The 19,325-nt window shown below is 40.3% G+C and overlaps 1 protein-coding gene across 6 annotated transcripts in view; it reads right to left on the bottom strand.

Moving 5' to 3' along the window:
* Nucleotides 1-19,325, bottom strand: part of CEP112 (centrosomal protein 112) — a 300,158-nt gene that overhangs the window by 76,939 nt on the left and 203,894 nt on the right. For 5 of the 6 annotated variants that reach the window (XM_088138295.1, XM_088138300.1, XM_088138297.1 and 2 more), the window contains 2 exons: nt 18,803-18,865; nt 4,084-4,233 (listed from right to left, as the gene is read on the bottom strand). In XM_088138295.1, the coding sequence (XP_087994421.1) occupies nt 4,084-4,233; nt 18,803-18,865 (213 nt within the window). The remainder of the gene's footprint in view (nt 1-4,083; nt 4,234-18,802; nt 18,866-19,325) is intronic. The other variant, XM_088138299.1, reaches the window with a different exon arrangement.

Here is a 19,325-nt window from a genome sequence, read left to right as displayed (position 1 = left end):
TGCCTTCTCTGCTGTAACCCGTCCTTTGGAACATCCTCTCTTCAGAGATTAGGATGGCCCCGACCATGTTGGCCTTTCGTAAGGGTTTAAAGACCTGGCTATGTGCCTGGGCCCCAAATGGATTAAGGGCCCTGTCTCCTGGCTATACTGATAATTATTATGATAATTTTCTCGGCTGCCATGCTATTTATTTTTGCATTGTTTTTAATTGTTTGCCACCCAGAGTCACTTGGCTGAGATGGGCGGCTATAGAAATTAAATAAATAAATAAATAACCATTAAGAAGTCAAGTTTTAAAGCATAATGTAACTATTAATTCTGAAATGTATCAAGTATGGAATGTCATAAATATCCTGCTTTGATTATGAAACTTCTGTTTTCATATGCAAAACTGGAGTCCTTCAACATTCTAGGAACTTCACATCAAGATAACCAAATCTAGAATATTGGAAGTTTGGGGAAACTTGGACTGATCTGAGGACAAACTGGGAGTTTAGGAGAGAAGAGAGGAAAGGGAACATCCATTGTGGGTTGAAGGCCACTCATAATACTGGAAAGAGACCATCAATTCATGTTAGTATAGCTTTGATTTATATCACATTTTTCCTTGTCTTCTTTCTTTCTTTTTATTTGAAGGCACATTTTTGCCTCTATGATGTTTGAACATCTTGAGTTCTATATAAGGTTAGGGTACAATGTCTGCTATGCATCAGATAAGAAAATATTCAGTAGAGCTCTCTATCTGCACTGAAATGCTCACCAAATGACCAATAATGAAAAAACAGAGTAACCTCTGTATGCAGAGGTTAAAAGATTTATATGGCTACCCATCTTCAGGAACACAACTCTGGGCAGTTAACAACAATAATAAAATATAGATACTAATAAAAAAAAATAAAAACCAAGAAAAACTGGTGTCTAATCCATCATTAGCATCCATTCATCTATGCAATCCCTGGGCGCCAACCTTATGATCCCAACACCAGCTATTTACAGCTTTACAGATGATTAAGAGGGCAAGGGCCTGCTGAATCTCAAGGGGAAGAGTGTTCCACAGGGCAGGGGGTGCTATGGAAAAGGCATGCTTCTGAGTTCCCACAAGATGGCACTGTTTAAGGGAAGGGACCTGAAGCATGTCCACAATATCTGATCAGGTGGTAGATACCCTCAGGGAATGGCAGTCCTGAAATTAACCTGGCCCTGTGCCATGTAGGGCTTTAAAGGTGATATCCAGCATCTTGAATTGTACCCAGAAAAAAAAATGGAGCCAGTGCAGCTCGCACATCTATGGTGTAACATGAACAAACTGAGGAGTGTTGAGCACTGTGTGAGGTGCCACGTTTTGGACCAGCTGTAACTTCCGGGTGGTCTTCAAGGACAGCCCCATGTACAGTGCATTGCAATAGCCCACCAGGAAATGACCAAGGCATGAGTGACTGTGAACAAGCCCTCCTAGTCCAGAAAAGGGTGCAGTTGGTGCACAAGACATATCTATGCAAAGGCCCTCTAGCCACAGCTGCCACCTGCTCCCCAAGCAGGAGCTGTGAGTCCCAAAGACACTGTCTGGGGAAGTGTTACCTCACTGAGTGTCAAAGATAACACCTCACCAGATCCAGAGGGACCAAAAACCCAAAACCACTCTGTCTTGCTAGGGTTGAGCTGGAGCTGGTTCCTTCCCATCCAGACCCTCAGAACATCCAGGCAGTGGGTCAGGTGAAATGGCATCACCTGCCCAGCTAGGGGTGATATATTACTGAGTACCATCAGTATACACCCGTGCCATTGGATGACTTCACCCAGAGATTTTATGTAGATGAAGGAGTGGTGAGAGACCTGAACCCTGAGACACCCCAGATTGTAGGTGCCTAGGGCTAGACCTCTACCTCCCCACCAACTGACTGGTACTGGCCATGGAGAAAGGAGGAGAACCACTGCGAAACAGTGCCTCCTATTCCCAATACCTGCAGCCAGTCCAGAAGGATACCATGGTTGATAGTACTGAAAGCTGCCAAGAGATCCAGGAGGATCAGGACAATTGCAATACCTCCATCCTGAGGTCTCCATAGATGTAGTGAAGGAATAACCCTGAGGAACAGGAGGAAGAACCACAACCAAGACAAAGGTCAGATAAAAGATATCTGAGTCTGGCACAGAAATGTAATTTGAAAAAGCATCTCAGACATGACCCTCCCTAGTTCTCATGAAGATAAAGGGAGGAACAGGATGCACATTCAGACTTGCAATATTCTGTTACTATAAGCTTGTAATAAAAGTAGCATTAGTGTGCATGTTTTTTGGTTTCCAAGTTTGGTCTACCTTAGAGGACTGACAATAGGACATCCTCAAGTGTGACCAATGCCATCTCTGTATTATAACTGAGACTGAACCCAAACTGAAAAGGGTCAAGGTAATCCACTTCATCCAGAGCTCTTGGCAGCTTGAAGCCAACCACCCTCAACAACCTTCCCCAGAAAGAGAAGGCTGGAGATAGGATGAAATTTATTTATTTATTTGAAATTTATATGCTGTCCATCTCCCAGCAACTCTTATCCAACACAGTCAGGTCCAAGGATGGCCTCTTGAGAAGGGAGTGCACCACCACCTCCTTTAAGGTTGGCAAAACTATCGCCTCCCGCAAAGATGCATTAACCACTGCTTGGACCAAAGCACATGACACCTCCCAAGATGCTTTGATCAACTAGGAGGGGCATGGGTCCAGAACCCAGGTGGACAAGCTCAAAGCTGCAAGGACCCTGTCTACTTCCTCAGGATCAGTTGGCTCAAATTCCTCCCAGAAGTGTCTTGGTCACTTCCAAAGGACCTGCCCAGCCAGTGTCCAACTCTAGGCGAAGTCAACTGACTTTGTCTGCTGAGAATATTCTTCACAGTGGCTCTGCAAGGGTTCCCCTAGCTTTTCCTTCCCCAGGAGGGACAGGTCACCTGAAACTGGGCTGCTGGCTAGCTATCTGTAGATCTGATAAGAGCGGAGAAGTACATTTGCCACCCTTACCACCACAAGGTACATCCTAATAAAGGCTCTTATCTGTGCTCAGTCGGATTTGCTTTTCATCTTTTACCAACGGTGTTCTAGGCATCTCTTGTGTCGCTCTATCTCTGTGAACAAAGAGAGTCTGTACTGGTGTGATCCGATCCAGGCCCCTGTTGCATACTCATTCCAAACGATGGCCAAGGCCTCAGCCAAACTCCTGTACCAGAGCTTTGGGGAAAAAAACCCAAGCTCCTTCTGAAACCCAATTCGATCCATCAGTTGCCTGGGGCCGGCCAATTGAACAGGCCCCACCTCAGTTGGGGGGTTGGTTTGGCCTGGAGACCTCCAGAGACATGGAACAGTCATGGATGGATATAATTATCAATTCCAAACTAAGTACACAATCAAGATTAATCAAGGATCCTCACTCAAGAATGCATTCACTACCACATTCAACTACATGTCACCTCCTGGGTGGCCATGACCAGCAAAAAGGGACATGGATCTATTGCACAGGTGGACACACTAAAATAGCTCTGAGAACCCTATCGATTTTTTCAAGTGTCACTGGATCAAATTCCTACATAACAGACCCAGACCTTGTCCTAAACACCTCAAGAGGGACTCTACCCAGCCAGAATCCAACTCTGATCCAAGGCTGTCATCACCCATTTATTCTAGGTCTTACTATTCATGTCTATGAAGTTTGGCAAGGAAGCACAAAAGTGTAACTTTTAACATGCTGAATGTTTCAAACTAGAAATGAAGCACATGTTCAAGTACGAATTTAAGGAAAATGTGAATGAATTTTGTTGAATCACACAAAGGAAGCAAGTGGCAGATATTTTTCAATTAACTATCTTATATTTTTAGAAGTGTCCATTCATCTGATACTTTTTTAGCATTCACAATGCATCTAAAATATAACAGAAATAACGAACATATTTTATACAAAATTTCTAGGGAAAAAGAACTGCTGACTCCTATAAAAACATGACTTCAACATGCATTTTTAAGACCACAGTCAATATTTTCAAAACTTTTAATTATACTCAAACAGCTGGCAGCATAATTGACTCAAAGCCTCAGATTACCTTGATTGCTGTGTCATTATCTCTAATCAGCTGCTGCTTCTCATCTTTAAACTTTTGTAAAACATCTTGCAGACGCCTTTCTCCAGCAAGCTGCTGCTGGTTCCTTTCCTCTGTCAGAGAGGAAATGGTTGTCTTAAGTTCAGCTATGATCTAAAAAGAAAACAGCATGCTAAAACTATTGCAACAGTAAGAAGTTATATATTTTGCATGTATTTATGGTTGACACAAGAATTTGAGTTGGCAAACTCAACTGTGAAAACTAAATAGCTTAAATTAACATATTACATGCCAGCAAGCAGAAAATTCTACAGAGAGAAAAGAAACATTGAGTTTGGAATAACATAAACTGCTAACACTAACATTTAAGAGAGAATTTTCCACTATGAAAGTCCCTCAATAATCTACATACCAGAACAAAGCACACTTGTTATGTGAAAAACAGCAAATATAGGATTCCAATTTTCCACTTTACTGTAATGGTTTGAAAACTGATAGTTTGAAATGCTTCTGCACACATACTAGGAAATGTAGCAGAGAGAACATTCTGAATTAACCACCAAAGAATTAAATAAAAAATTATCTTATCTTACATTATACTATATTATAGTATAACCAGTTTGCCTTTTTGTGCATGAGACACAGTAATTTTTAATACATTCATTTAGCCATTTACAAGGGAGTCTACCCCATTATTCTCTTTTACCTGTTCTGCACTACATAGTGTATTTTAGCACTGCTCTAAAGAAGCATTCATTTCAGTCTCTGCATTACATCTGTGGTGGGTGTTATTTCCTTGCCAAACCATCACTGGGAACTTTCTACAGCTGAGATTCTTTTCTTGAGGGTGGGGAAGGAAATGTGGTTTATTTGGTCAGAAGTGGATAATCTGAGAGATTAATGAATACCCTTTGAAATCTTGTTGCCACCATCCCAAAATGATAAATTGAGTTTTATTGTAAGATTATCTTCTTTCTAACTGTTGTTTTTCTGGAAGGGTCAATGTAGGGGATTATACTCTGTACTCTTTACTCAGGAGATCAATTAATTATGAATGATTAAAACATTATTTAACAGTAAACACTTTAGCCAGATTATTATTAATAATAATAAATTATTTATTGAATTTATATGCTGCTTGACTCCCAGCAACTCTATGTAGATGAATTGCAGCATGTTAACTATTTTCAATTTAGAACCAGTACATCTCAGTGTATATTAGTTTGGAGAATTTTTGATCCTCTGACAGCCTTTCTCTGAACTAGCAAGGAAGCAGGTCTCTTCACTGTTAACAGATAGTCCATAGTTGGATTTAAACCAAAACATTATTTATTATGCGTGCACACACATACAGTAAAAGTAGAAAAAGATCAAAGAAAAAGTAGAAAAAGTAAAAAGTAAAAGTAGAAAAAAAAAAGAAAAAAAATTAATATAATCATAAGGAAAAACAGATGGTACATATATAAGGAAAAAGAACCCAAAGTTACATGTAGATCCTGCTTGGATAAAAGCAGCAGCAAATAAAAGCTGTGCTCTTTACCAGAGAATGTTTTTCAGGACAGAGTAGATAAAAGTCATATGGAATTCCTTGTAGATCAGTGTTCTTCAAACATGGCATCTTTAAGATGTGTGAACTTCAATTCGCTGGCTGGGGAAGCCTGGGAGTTGAAGTCCACGCATCTTAAAGTTGCCAAGTTTGAAAAACACTGTTGTAGAGAAAGCAGAAAAGGAAATATGACTCAGGAACTAAGTCATCCTCATAGGGGCATACATGCTGGTTTAAAAGGGTATTTTTGTAATACCCTAGGCAAAACAGCAGAGGGTAATGCATCCAACCTGGCCAAAGTAGAGGCTGATCAAAAATACAGAATTGTGATGAGGACAAGTAAGAAGCTAGCACGTACCCTTTTAGGAAAATCATACAAGTTGTAAGGATGGGAACCAGACTTAGACTGATTTAAAGATCAGTGTCCTGGATATGCTGTTTAAGAACACTTCTGGCATTTCAAAAGCCTAGTTCCTAGTTGCTGCTGTTATTATTTTATCCCTTTTTATATTTGGTCAACCCAAGGTGGTGAACATACCTAATATTTCTGCTTCCTATTTTCCCCACAACATCAACCCTGTGAGGTGGGTTGGGCTGAGAGAGAGTGAATGGCCCAAAGTCACCCAGCCAGTTTTCATGGCTAAGGGAGGCCTAGAACTCAGTCCCCTGGTTTCTAGGCCAGCACCTTAACTACTACACCAAACTAGCTCTTTAGTCCTTAGGGAATGGAGCTTGGTAATAGTGTCTTTTAACCAAGCTGATTTAAAGTGGCCCCTGAAATCAATGGGGCCAAACCCACTGGAAAGAAAATTAACTTCAGCCAGAGATTAAAGAGATCGTACCAAGTCCTAACATCCATGGGGACCAAGCCCATCTCTAAATGTACAGCACTGTTCTTAATACATTTTGGAACTGAAGGAAAAGCTTTGATAAAGTTACATAAAACAACGTCAAGGATGTCAAGCTTTGTAAAAGTAGATTTGAACACCATAGAGGAGCTGAGAAATTACTTTGGCTATGAAGACCTTGCAAGTTGTGGAGATTGTTGGGATTGTGAAATGTTATTACAAAAAACATGAGGAGGAGAGAGGATTCATTCCTACCTTGTGGAGAGCCATGAGGAGAAGAGAATGAGGGAAACAGGAAAAAAGGTGGGCTCCAAGCCCTACCTACACAAAGCAGCAAAGCTAGACCACAGCGGAGCTGCCCCTCCCTTTGTGCTTGTGCGAGACAGGCTTGGTTGAAACCCCATATTTTCCATCACCTCTCCTTTTCAACCTTGCCTATCTCCCTGTCCCACAATATTTAATTTTTCTCTTAATTTCTGACAACTGGATCTTGACAACTGCTTCATGAAGATGTCTGCTGTCATGTTTCCTGTGGGATAGTAGTCTAGTTTGATTAACCCTTGTTGCAACTCTCTCACCACATGATGCTTTACATCAATGTGCTTAGTTCTCCCACCTACTTTCTCTGACTGTGAAAGTCTGATGCAACTCTGATTGTCTTCAAAGATTTGTATAGGGGTTGGTTCATCTATATCCATGTCTGCAAGCAATAATCTAAGCCACACAGTCTCATTACATGTGTCTGTTGCTGCCACGTACTCTGCTTCTGCAGAGGACTGTGCTATTGTGCTTTGCTTGTGACTTCCCCAGCTCACTGTTCCACCCCCACAGAAAAATACATAGCCACTAGAGGACTTATGGTCAGCAATGTTTTCTGCATGTGTGATTCCCACTAGTCTAGGATTCTCAGTGGCTGGCAGTTTTAGTTTTAGGTGCATGGTCCCCTTTAGGTACCTTCCCACCCATGTGACACCAGTCCAGTCTCTCTGTGTGGGCGTGCTTGTCTTTCTGCATAGAATGCCCACTGCAGCTGCAATGTCTGGTCTAGTGGTGGTGGCTAGATACAACAATTTTCCTATGGCACTTCTATATTCATTGTTCTCTGGTAGGAGATTGCTGGGTTCTTGTTGCTTGTGGAAAGCTGTCTCCATCAGTGTAGGCGCAGGATTGGCATTTTGCAATCCTAAGCTTTCCAACAGTTCTAGAATCTTTTGGTTCTGACTTAGAAGAAAGTTCGCATCTTCTTCCTTCTCGATCTGTATTCCTAAGTAGTAGCTGACATTGCCCAGATGCTTCACTTCTACTTCTTTATTTAGTTGAGAAACAATATCATTAAAGTCCCTCGTCATTGTGGCAAATCATTAAATCATCTGCATAACAAAGTATATATACATCCCTCCCATTTCTGTGTCTTGTGTATAGGCAGGGATCAGCTTTTCCTTGAATGAAACCCTGGTCAAGAAGTATTTGGTTTAACTTCTTGTTCCACGCTCTGGCCACCTGCTTCAGGCCATAAATCCCCTTCTGAAGCTTGCAAACGCGATGCTTGGTATTGGGATTAGTGAAGCCTGGAGGCTGTGTCATGTAAAGTTCTTCTTCTTTCTCCCCATGTAGAAATGGAGTTTTAACATCTAAGTGTTCGACGTCCATGTTCCTGGATGCTGCTAGACTTAGAAGCATTCTAATTGTGGTGTGTTTCACAACAGGAGCAAAACATTCATCATAGTCCTGTCCATATTTCTGTGAGTAGGCTTTTGCTACCAATCTGGTCTTGTACCTTTGTACTTCGCCATTCTCATCTTGTTTTGCCTTGAACACCCACTTACAACCTATGGCCTTCTTGCCTTTTGGTAGTTTAGTTAAAGTCCATGTTTTATTTTTGTACAGAGCATCTAGCGCCTCCTGTGCTGCCCTTTTCCACTTACTTGCCTCATCTGCTGGCATTTGCAGCGCCTCATTCCACGATGCAGGTTCGCTTGGTAGCGATGACCTTGCGAGGTAGGTAAGTCTGTCAGCTGGAACTCCTTTGTTGGGTCGTGATGAGCGTCTCAGAGAAGGTTCAGGAGTGATGACTCGTGGTTCACCCTCTTCTGTATCCTCGGCCTCATCATCTGTCTCTGGTGGAGTCTCTTCCTGGACTTCCATCTCCCCCTGGGTTGGTGTGGTTGTGTCTTCTGGTGTCAGGATGAACATCTCAGGTTGGTAACGGCTGCTGCTGGTTTCTCTGCAGTCATTATCCACCTGAGTGCAGCAGCCTCTCTCCCTCTCATCAAAGTATACCACTCTGCATATGCTTGATCTTCCCATCTTTGAGTTCAGGATTCTGTATCCCTTGCTTCCTGGAGCATAGCCAATCATGACCCCTTCTTCAGTTCTAGGGTCTAGTTTGGATCTCCCTTCTTTTGGTATGTGGGCATAGGCCTTAGATCCAAACACTCTTAAATGTTTGACACTTGGTTTTCGCCCATGCCAAAGCTCAAAAGGTGTTACCTTATTGGCTCTGGTTGGCAATCTATTTTGCAAGTATGTAGCTGTGATAACAGCATCTGCCCAGTATTTGTCAGGTAGATCTGCCTCTAACAGCATACACCTTACCATATCCGTCAATGATCTGTTCTTTTGTTCTGTGACTCCATTACTCTCTGGTGTGTAAGGAGTGGTTAATCTGTGCTCTATGCCTAGTTGTGTTAGGTATGTCTGCATGGTGTTAGAAATGAACTCACCGCCTCTGTCGCTTTGAAGGGTTTGAGGGGTCCAGTTGAATTTATTCCTCAACATAGCAACGTATGTCTTCAGCATACCCCAGTCTGGGACTTTTCCTTCATCAGGTAGGTTACGTAATACCTGGAAAAATCATCTATAAAACATATTATGTATTTGTTTCCACCTGCTGACATTTGAAGAGGTCCACATAAATCAGTGTGGATAAGTTCAAGTGGTTTAGTTGCACGCCTTTCCCTTTGTTTAGGTATGGCAGGCCTTGTTGCCTTTCCTTTGATGCATGCTACACAGTTTGACTGGTATTTTTCGTGATTGCTTAGTTCAAGGTCTCTTACCATATTTTCCTTCTTCATTCTAAAAATTGCATAAAAGTCCCTGTGTGCAAACCACATGTGCCATATGGTAGCGCTAATGTCCTCCCTCCTTTGCTGCTGTTGGCAGGTGAGGCTGACATCTGGTGGTGGCTGTTCACAGTTCACCTGATACACTCCATTTTTCTTAAAGCCTGTAACATAAATCTGCCCACCACTGATTTCTTCACATGTTCTATTGGCTTTAAACATAACATTGAAACCTTTTCTGTTTAATGATCACACACTCAGCAAATTGGTTGTCAACTGTGGTACATAATATGCATCTGTCACTATGAGGTCTTTGTATTTTTCTCCATTAAAACATCTCAAGGGTATTTTGCCTTTTCCTCTTATTGAGATGGAATTCCCATTAGCAAGAGCAATGTTCCCTTGTGGCTCTTCATTCAGTTCACTAAAGTTATCTCTGTTCCCACAAAGATGTTGGCTTGCACCTGAATCTAAGATCCATTGACTTTTGGCTTCATTAGAATTAGCTCCAAGAGCATTTCCTGCTCTATAAACTGTATGCAGAGCTAATTTTTCCTTGGAATGACTTCCTTTTGAAAAATCCTTTTTGTCTCTGCTTTTACAAAATCTAGCTATGTGCCCTGGCTTGTTACAGGAATGACAAACAATGGGGTTATTGTTGTGCTGATGAGCAGTCAATGTCTTCTGCTCACATTTACCTTTTTCTGCCAGGTAACCCACGTCTTTTGTTGACTTTTTATGGAAATACAAGCAATTTTTCTGTCTCCTTGCTTTACTTCTAATTGCTCCAAACAATTGAGACAAATTCATCCCTTGTAAATTCTGCGGTGCGGAAGGGTAATATTTGTCAGTATTGAGTAAGTAATGAGCTTAGTAGAAAAGCCATTTTTAGTCTTTCATTCATGAGATTTTGAATTGTGCTCAGCCTTTCAAAGATAGACTGCATTCTCAATAAATGCTCATTAATATTCTCATCTTCTAAAAACCTAGATGCAATCAGTTCCCTCAGTAACGAAATATTCTTCTGATCATAATTTTCTAAATATAATGTCCTCAGGTTCTCAATCATTTCTTTGGCAGTGGGAAGATCTTTTATTTCTGCCAGTCTGTGATCAGGTAGTAAACCAGAAATTAAAATCATGGCCCTTTTGTTCTTCTGTTCCCATAATCTCTTGGCTTCCTCAGAATCCTCTGGTTGTGGTTGAGGGGAATTTAAACAATCTAGGGTGTCCCAGAAATCCAATCATAGCCTTAGTCTGTATAGCCAAGCTGAAAAATTATCTTCACTCAACTTTGGGATGGGGGGAAGCCCCTCCTCCCTCCCCATTGTTAAAAGGAGAGAAAAATCTGAATTGAGCCTTTTAAAAATGTGCAAGCAGTTTCTTGGCTGTAAGACCAAAGAAACCTCTTGGGCTGATACACTGGGCCTGTAACCCAATGTTGGGGTTGTTAAATGTTACTACAAAAACCATGAGGAGGAGAGAGGATTCATTCCTACCTGGTGGAGAGCCATGAGGAGAAGAGAAGAAAATGAGGGAAATGGGAAAAAAAGGGCAGGCTCCAAGCCCTGCCCACACAAAGCAGCAAAGCTAGGCCACAGCGAAGCCACCCCTCCCTTTGTGCTTGCGTGAGACAGGCTTGGTTGAAACCCCATATTTTCCAACAGAGATGAAGTGTGTTCCCTTTCAGTGGTAGAACCACAGTATAGCTGAGGAGCTATGCTGAGCAACATGAACCGGATAACAAAAGTGTTCTCTCCAGGCCAGTGAAGCAAGGAACCATGCTCCAAGGTGTTTATAAGTGCACACCTCCTTGATAGAGTTCTCATCCATTTACCAATTATGGATTTTATTATAGTTTTGTGCAAATACTAACATTTTAATTTTCTGATGGTTTATTACAAGTTTTTCTTCCAAGAAAGAAGCCAAAGCCTTCTGTGTCCTTCTTATTCCCATCTAAGAGACAGACATTATTACATCATCATCTGCATATAGAAGAGCTGGAACTACTCAATCAGCTAATCCGGGGAGGTGATGAGTGGAAACTAAGAGGGTCTGAACTGAATATAGAAATTTAAAAGGAGGGGGGGCTAGAATGCACCCTGCCTCATCCCTCTCTGAATACTGTCAGCTCCAGAGAGATGTCCCAAGGGGAACATCTAACTCTCAAAGACATGTTGGAGTAGAGAGTGAATGAGAAGAAACAACCTTTTGTCTGTTGAGGTTCCCCTTAGTTTTTCCCACAGCCTCCCCCTTGGGAAGAAAACAAAGTCTGATTTGAAATCAATGAAGGCTACAAAAAAAGGAACCTCTCAACTAAATGGTGAACCACCAGGCAGTGGTCCAGAGTTGATTAGTCCCCTCTAAAGCTGGTCTACTCCTCAATAAGGATGTTTTCCCTTTTGACCCAATCCAATAATTTTAGATAGAGATACTCAGCATATAGCTTGCTGACTGTATTAAGCAAGCTGATGGGTCTACATTTAGCAGGGTCTAGTATATTTTTTTTGTTTTTATAAAAATGGATGGCAAAGCTGTGGCTCTAGTCAGTATGGAAAACATACTGAACTGGTGATATGGATGCTTACATAAAGGTCTCTCAACTCTTTATCAGTCTGAGAATCAACTCATATACTCCAATTCTTCCTCAGTTCCTTTTTAAATACTACAGTGGGAGTATTTAAAAGTGTTAAATTGTTTCTCCTTGTTTTTTTCCACAAAGCTGAAGAAAATCTCACCTTTTTCCTTTCCACTTTTTCCGTTTATTCCTGTGACTATCATCTTCTTCCTGATTTGGTTGTTGATATGCAGTTGAGGATACAGTAGCAGCCTTATGTTCCTACTGGATTGTATGGCCACTAGCAAAATGATTGTTTCTTTTGCCTGATTATATAAGGATCCTGTAGTACTGACTTTTATCAGTTGACAATCCTCATCTGTACTTGGACCACCTTTATCATCACTTCCTTGCCTCAGTCCTTCAATTCTTTCAATGAACGAACCTTCCAGATTTCCTTTCAAGCTCTCAATTTTTTTCTGCATCTTCTATTACTCTGATGCCAGGTACTTTGATACTTGGTTGAGGAGCATATTATCCAAGGTTATTATATGTATCATGACTGCCAGATATTATTGGGAATTGTGTGGATTTTTTGTGTCTCTCATAATACTACATCACAGCAAACTATCCTGCAATGGTCTGTATGTCAATAAACATGGTGGGGTGATATGTCTTACTCTTACTCTGACTTACTCATCTAACCCTACCATTTTGCATGTAAATTCTGGTTCATGAAACTTTCTTTTATCTGACAGCTCCAATATAATTTCATAAATGATTTCAGTCACACCTGAGATATATTCTACAAATGGAGGCTGCATCCAGACTTCGTTGCTGACCTCTTCCATTGTTGAGAAATCTTGTCCCTGATTTTTGCAAAAGATCCAGCTGTGGCAAGGGCTTTCAAGGTGATGCACAGATGAAACTTCTCCTCTACCCATTTCCATCATTCCTTCTTATCACAAGGATTCTACACAGAGGAACTTGCATATAATCTTGCATCCTCATAACTCTCTGGTGGCTAAGACAATCACCACAGAAGAAATTTTCAGTGATTCTTGAGCCTGCAGCTAAACTTTCTATTCATTTACTTTTACACATTTGAATTAAATTGTTTCTCAGAGGTTATGTTTGCATATGTGGTCAAAAGGCAAATCCTCAGTTACACAAACATGTTCTTCAGAGAAGCATAGAGAGGTTCCCACTCACACATTTTCACCCACCCACCAACATCTCAAAGGTAAGCAGAAAGGGAGAAACAGATTTTCCCTACCTCTACATTGCTGGTAAAGCATACTTGATAGGTCATTGGAAGATTATCCAAAGCCCTTCTTTTTTGGCTAGAGAGCAAAACAGTTCAGTCATTGTAATCCTCAAGAGGGGAAGGGGGAAAGGAGACGCTTGCCTGAACAGGTCCAAAAGATTTCTCTAGGCCTCACCCTTTTTGGTAAAGAGACTTTTTCTCAAGTGACAGTGAGCAAGATTGTGGTTAGATGTAAGAGACATCAGGGGAATGAATAGGTCCTCAGATAATGAAGGCTTGGAATGGTAACTTGTAAGAGCCAGGGGAGAGTTAGTTTCTTGGAGAAAGACAAAGCTTGAGAAAAACAAAGGGCAATACTCCAGGATTATGGAGAAGTAAATTGTCTGTGGTAATGTGCCAAACTGATTTCCCTGGGGAATGGAGGTGAAGGAGGAGCTCCAGATTAGGACTCATACAAAGTCAAAGGAGGAAGGGTCATCATTCAAAAGCCTCTGATTAACAGTTGAAATCTGTGAGGAGCAAAGTTTATCTAGATAACAATTGAATAACAAAGAGAACAGGAACAGTAAAATAAAATACACTGTCAGGATTTTATGCTTTATTTTCTGTGGGCGTATCTGCTTGATTGTTTTTGGAAATTGCTTTTGATAACTTTTGTATTTGAAGTTTGTAAGGCAAACTTGCTTCCTGTATTTTTGTTCTTTCTTAGGCTCTCTGAGCCATAGATCTCACCCAATATGGATCTGTATCCAATCTTCCCAATAGCATTTTATGGGAGACTGATTTTAAGACAATATTTGCAGTTTTATCGGCATTATATTCTTTATTTTATCCATCTGTAATTGGTCTTGTATGTGACTTCCTAAAGTTAAAAGGAAGTTTTACATTTTCCTTTTTCTTATTTTTAATAAAGTTGATTTTTAAAATATAAATTGTGCTTTTGTTCCAACTCCTCAAAAGGAGGGGGAGCTGTTTTCTCTGGTCACACTCCTAAAACTACAGTGACCAGGAGGGGTCAGTATAGAGTTCATGTTCCTTTTTCATTATTATTGTTATAATTATTGTTATTGAGTTCAACAGGATTTACTTTAGATACGTATGTGTAAGATTAGTCAAAAAGCCAGTGCTCTTATTCCAACAAAGCTTTTTCATAAATGCTGCTTAAAGCCTTTTTAGACTAAAGATATATGAAACATATGAAAATAGCTACTTGTGCTGGTTAATGACAGCAACAACAACTTTCATTTCATTTCATTTCATTTCATTTCATTTCATTTCATTTCATTTCATTTCATTTCATTTCAGAATAACTAAGAATTATTCCCTGGCAAGTAATGGTGCTCAAAGTGTGAGATCCCCTATCTGCCTCACATTCTGGTGTGATCAGAGGAGGAGGTCAGGTCAAAGCATTTCCCCAAAATAGGTGGCAGCAACAGAAATACAACCGAACAGCTGCTCTATAAAAGGAAGGTAGGGCAAAAGAACAGGCAGTACCAGAGGACTTGTGGGAGCAGAGGGTGAGACCTTCTTCTACCTCATGCAGGCAACCCTGCCCTTCTCAGCTGCTACAGCATGGCATGGCTAATTAAATCATCCTTTCCCCTGGCCAGCTGACATATCTCCATGTTATAGCAGTGCACATTCCCAGATACGTCAAATAGTAACCTGTCAGTGAATTTTTAACCCACAGCTGGTGCAAAAGGAAATTGGTACTTTCCATTTCTTAGGTCTCCTCCTACCCCACCCTACAGGGAAAAAAAAAGTGCAGAGTGATCAGGGTCAGTGCTATTGTTCACACCCACCAATTACCTTTTTCACTCCTGTGTGGCAGGGAAGACACAATATATCTGCAAGCTCTAGACAATGTTTCTCTGCAACTGCATAACTCATATGCGTATGTCCATAGACTAAAGAACCAGTTACAAGTAAATCACTTTGTCTTTTTCAGAATATTCATGGGCTGTGGTATGAAGAGACTTTGCAAGTGCACAGAATAGACTTTGATCTACATCATATATCAATTTGACATTGATGACTAGGCCTTGTGACTATAATGAACAAAAGTTGAATTATGTAACTGTAAAAGTGAATTCTCTCTGTGTGTGTATATTTTAAATTTTATAATCTTTATCTACTAGTAAAAACAAGAATACTTAATACCTTTACTTACAACAGGATTCCTTACCTTGGCATTTCCAAAAGTTTTTGGAATGCAACTCAGCCATTGGCCATGCTGGCAAGGAAATTTTGGAGTTGCAACAACAACAAATCTGGAGCAGACCAGACTGGGAAAGGATAATTTAGTGTAAACTCTTCTAAATACTATTTGACCAAGTTTGTAATAATGCAGAGGATCACATAGTAAGGATACTGAATCATTTGTACATATAAAAATACCCTGCAAGATTAGGCAAAAACACTATGAGCTACTTTGAAGCTCTTTAATTTAATATTTCATTCAACTTTGTAGCAAGAGAAATAATTAAAAAAAAAAAATGTCCCGTACGTAGTACTTGCTACAGTAACAGGGGCACACAAAATGGAAAATATGTTTTGCTTCAAATCTGAAACTACTGCACTCTGGAAGTTCTGCCAAATCATTTTTCAAACCAATGCCTATACTGGAACATTGGTGGCTGAGGGAAAGCAGGGGAGGGAGGGAAGGAGTTAGGAAGACCAGGAGAAAATGCCCTAACAGGGTAGGATTTGTTTCTGCTGAATCACAGCCCAATCTAAAACAGTTCAGCAGAAACAAAACCCAGAAGGATTTAGCTGTTCTGGATTTTGCCCACAGCAAAATCCAAAGGGATCCTAGAGTGATTATATGGGACAAATCAGGCAAATCTGTTGCATCTTCTACTCCACATGGTCTGTCTACTGATTCATCCGCCCTAATCTTTCTAGCAACTTCCCTTCCTCCCTGTCTTTCCTCTGCCACTGACGTCCTAATAGAGTATCACCCCCTAGCTCAACCACTTCCAATTCTTCCAGGATGTTTCTTTTCCTCCCTCCTATCAGCTGCTGCTGCTAAAGTCCCAGTGTGACATATCACCAGTGATGACCCAGTATGGCATATTCTACCAGCCCCAATCTTGCCAGTGTCTTCATTCTTTGTTTCCTCTCAGCAGCTGCTGCTGCAGATGTCCACATACACCATAACTAAGGATAGTTCTCAGTCTTAGCTTTTCTCTGCTCTTGCCCTCACACATACTATGTCTGTCTGGAACATTTTGGTCCATAAATGGATGAAAACAACCAAAACAAGCAAGTTTTGTTTTGAACACGGACCCACAAAATCAGCTGTTCCATGTAGGGAAGAGTAAGTGCATGAAACATTTTGCACATCCCTAGACTGAATCCACTCCTAAAACAATTTAGTTTTATGGTTCAGTTCATATCAAATGATGCTCACATAACTTATAAAAGCAGCAAACAAAGAAATTTTTAGGCACTAATGTTTAGGGAGGGGGAGAAGAAATGCTATTATTTATTTTGACCACACTTAGAAACAATTTATTGGAATATATTTTCTTATATAAATGATCCAGGAGGCCATAGAAAGTTAGAGGCCATACAAAATTTACAAATCACTTGCCATCCATAATTTACTAATCACCTATTATTAACATTAGAAAACTATATTTAAATGATAGTCAAGCTGGTGAAAAACCAAAAGTTAAGACTACAGAATTAAAGATGAAGTTCAATTTTAAATGAATTTTTACTGGCAAAAACACATATTATACACCACCACCCTCTTACAATAGACTTCGGTAAATACAAGCAGCTGAACTTTACCCCCAAGGACTTCATGAACACGTCCAAGTAGTTTTCTTGGCAGCAATATGGAACTGATTTGCCATTATCTATGATTTTTCCCAGTCTAGCCTACGCCCTGGGATTTCCTGGAAGCCTTACATCCATGTTCTAACCAAATCTGACCCTGTTTAGCTTTTCCAAACTTGGCTATGGTGGAATAACATCTAGGCCAGACTGCATAATGTAGATATATATTTCAAGCAACTATTTTCATTCTGCTCATGCAATAAAGCAATAAAGTCCCAACAGATTAATGCTCAGGGAGGAGTTGGTGTGAGCCTTAAAAAAGTCCTTCAGTCTTCCTTCTCTTTCCATGTTATTTCTCCATTGATACCACATTTATGATTTCCTACTACTGTACTAATGATGCAAGATGGGGTTCCACTGGGCGGTACTGATGTAATACATCAGTATTCTTCCCCATAATTAGTATAAAGGAGATCAATATTGAGTAAGTGTAGTTTGGTCTTGCTTGTCTTTCAACCTATACTAACAATAGCACAAGCATCTACTGAACTGTACTGTCGGAATCTAACCTTTGCTCTCCAAGCGAGAAGAAAAAAGAAATTTGGAGCAAAAACTCCTTCAAATTCCCTTTCCATTCTAGAGAGCAACCCAATTTTGATAGTAGCCCATAACTCAGTTTATAGAGTTACTGAAGTAAACAAGAAAAGGAACATGTTGACAACTGGGATACTTCTGGACAACTCAACATAGCTGTTTTCTGGTGGACTAATATGGGCACAATTGCTCTTCTTGAAAGATCTTAATCTGAAAAAGTAAAGCTAGATAAGAGCAATCTACTTAAAATTACCAAAAAAATGCTAACAGTACTTCTAAGTTAAAAGAAGATGCTATCATACAGATTAGAGACTGTTTATCTGCACAGGGAGAAAAACTAAAAGGCAATGTTATCCCCAAATACTAGTGCCTTATAGGATAATATACTCACAGTAAGTTGTAATCATCTACTTTAAGTCCATCCAGGCAAATAACTCAATGTTATTTCAATTTACATATTCAAGTAGTATATAATCCAGGATGTCTTGAGCATTTATGAATTGGCCATCTTTTTTAGTCCTGAGTCCCAGCCATGATAAAGGACACTAGGACCTATTACTGACTGGGTTGGCACCACTGCAGAGTCAGGAGGTTGTATGCAACCTGCCAATTTCTGGTGTTTTATTACTATGTGGCAGAATGAGGATGAAAACTAAAACAACCATGGATACTGTACATAGAGAGATCCTCTCAGGATTAGCTGTTGGATCAACTGACCCAGTTTTGGAGTTTATGTGAGATGTTATCTTCTCCCTATAACTAAATTAACACTATTGTGAGAACAGGGTCATTTATCTGTAGTGTTTCATTTTAATCCCACTGGTCATTTAAATTTGCTGGTATGGGGGAGGGCAGTAACATGTGGGAGAAAACTGTAAAAAACAAAATAACATCTGTCAACAGCAGAATTAAACTTTATGAAAAGGAAATGGGTATTAGAATAAATCCTGGTATTATAAGTGTAGAAACAAGTGTGGTTTATTTCTATTTTCATCTTTAACTGAAAGACAAAAAAAACCTTCCTAAGAAAATATCCTCGTTATGCTTCATTTTTGTTTCCTACCTGTGAAGATTTGGCGAGCTTCTGTCTGTATTCCTTTTCAATCTGCTTCAACCTGCCGTTGGCCTGAAATACACAAACAAAAAGGGAAACCAGATTATCTCAGATGAAGAACGTGTACAGACATTTGCCACTGACCTCTGTTGCCTGGCACTTCGTCTACATGCCTATCACTAAGCAGCTGGGAGCTTTGCCAATTCCAACGCCCTTTTGTGGCAGCCAAAAAAACCCTAGGGCTTGTCTTTGATCTAGGGCCAGCTATTCATCACTTGAAAGGGAGGGAGGGGGGAAGGGAGGAGAATAGTACTGCTGCTGCCAATTATTAGAAAAACATAAAGGCCTCTGTGGATTTTTTTAAAGTGGAGGGGGGGAGAGAGAGGGAGAGAGAGAGTTTATCTGGATGACCTCATCTCAGTAAGAAGAAAAAAGGGAAGGAAAAAAGTCACAAGCTCCACTGGGGGCTGTGAGGATATAATGTGACAGATACTCTATGATATTGTGTCCCATCTGATGCCTGCTAGCTCCT

Source organism: Python bivittatus, unplaced genomic scaffold, assembly GCF_059951505.1.
Source record: "Python bivittatus isolate LINGU-HERP-01145 unplaced genomic scaffold, Pbiv_v1 ctg000220_np1212, whole genome shotgun sequence".
NCBI classification, from domain to species: Eukaryota; Metazoa; Chordata; class Lepidosauria; order Squamata; family Pythonidae; genus Python; species Python bivittatus.
Note: the sequence above shows the minus strand (reverse complement) of the source record. Positions and strands in the feature narration are given on the sequence as shown.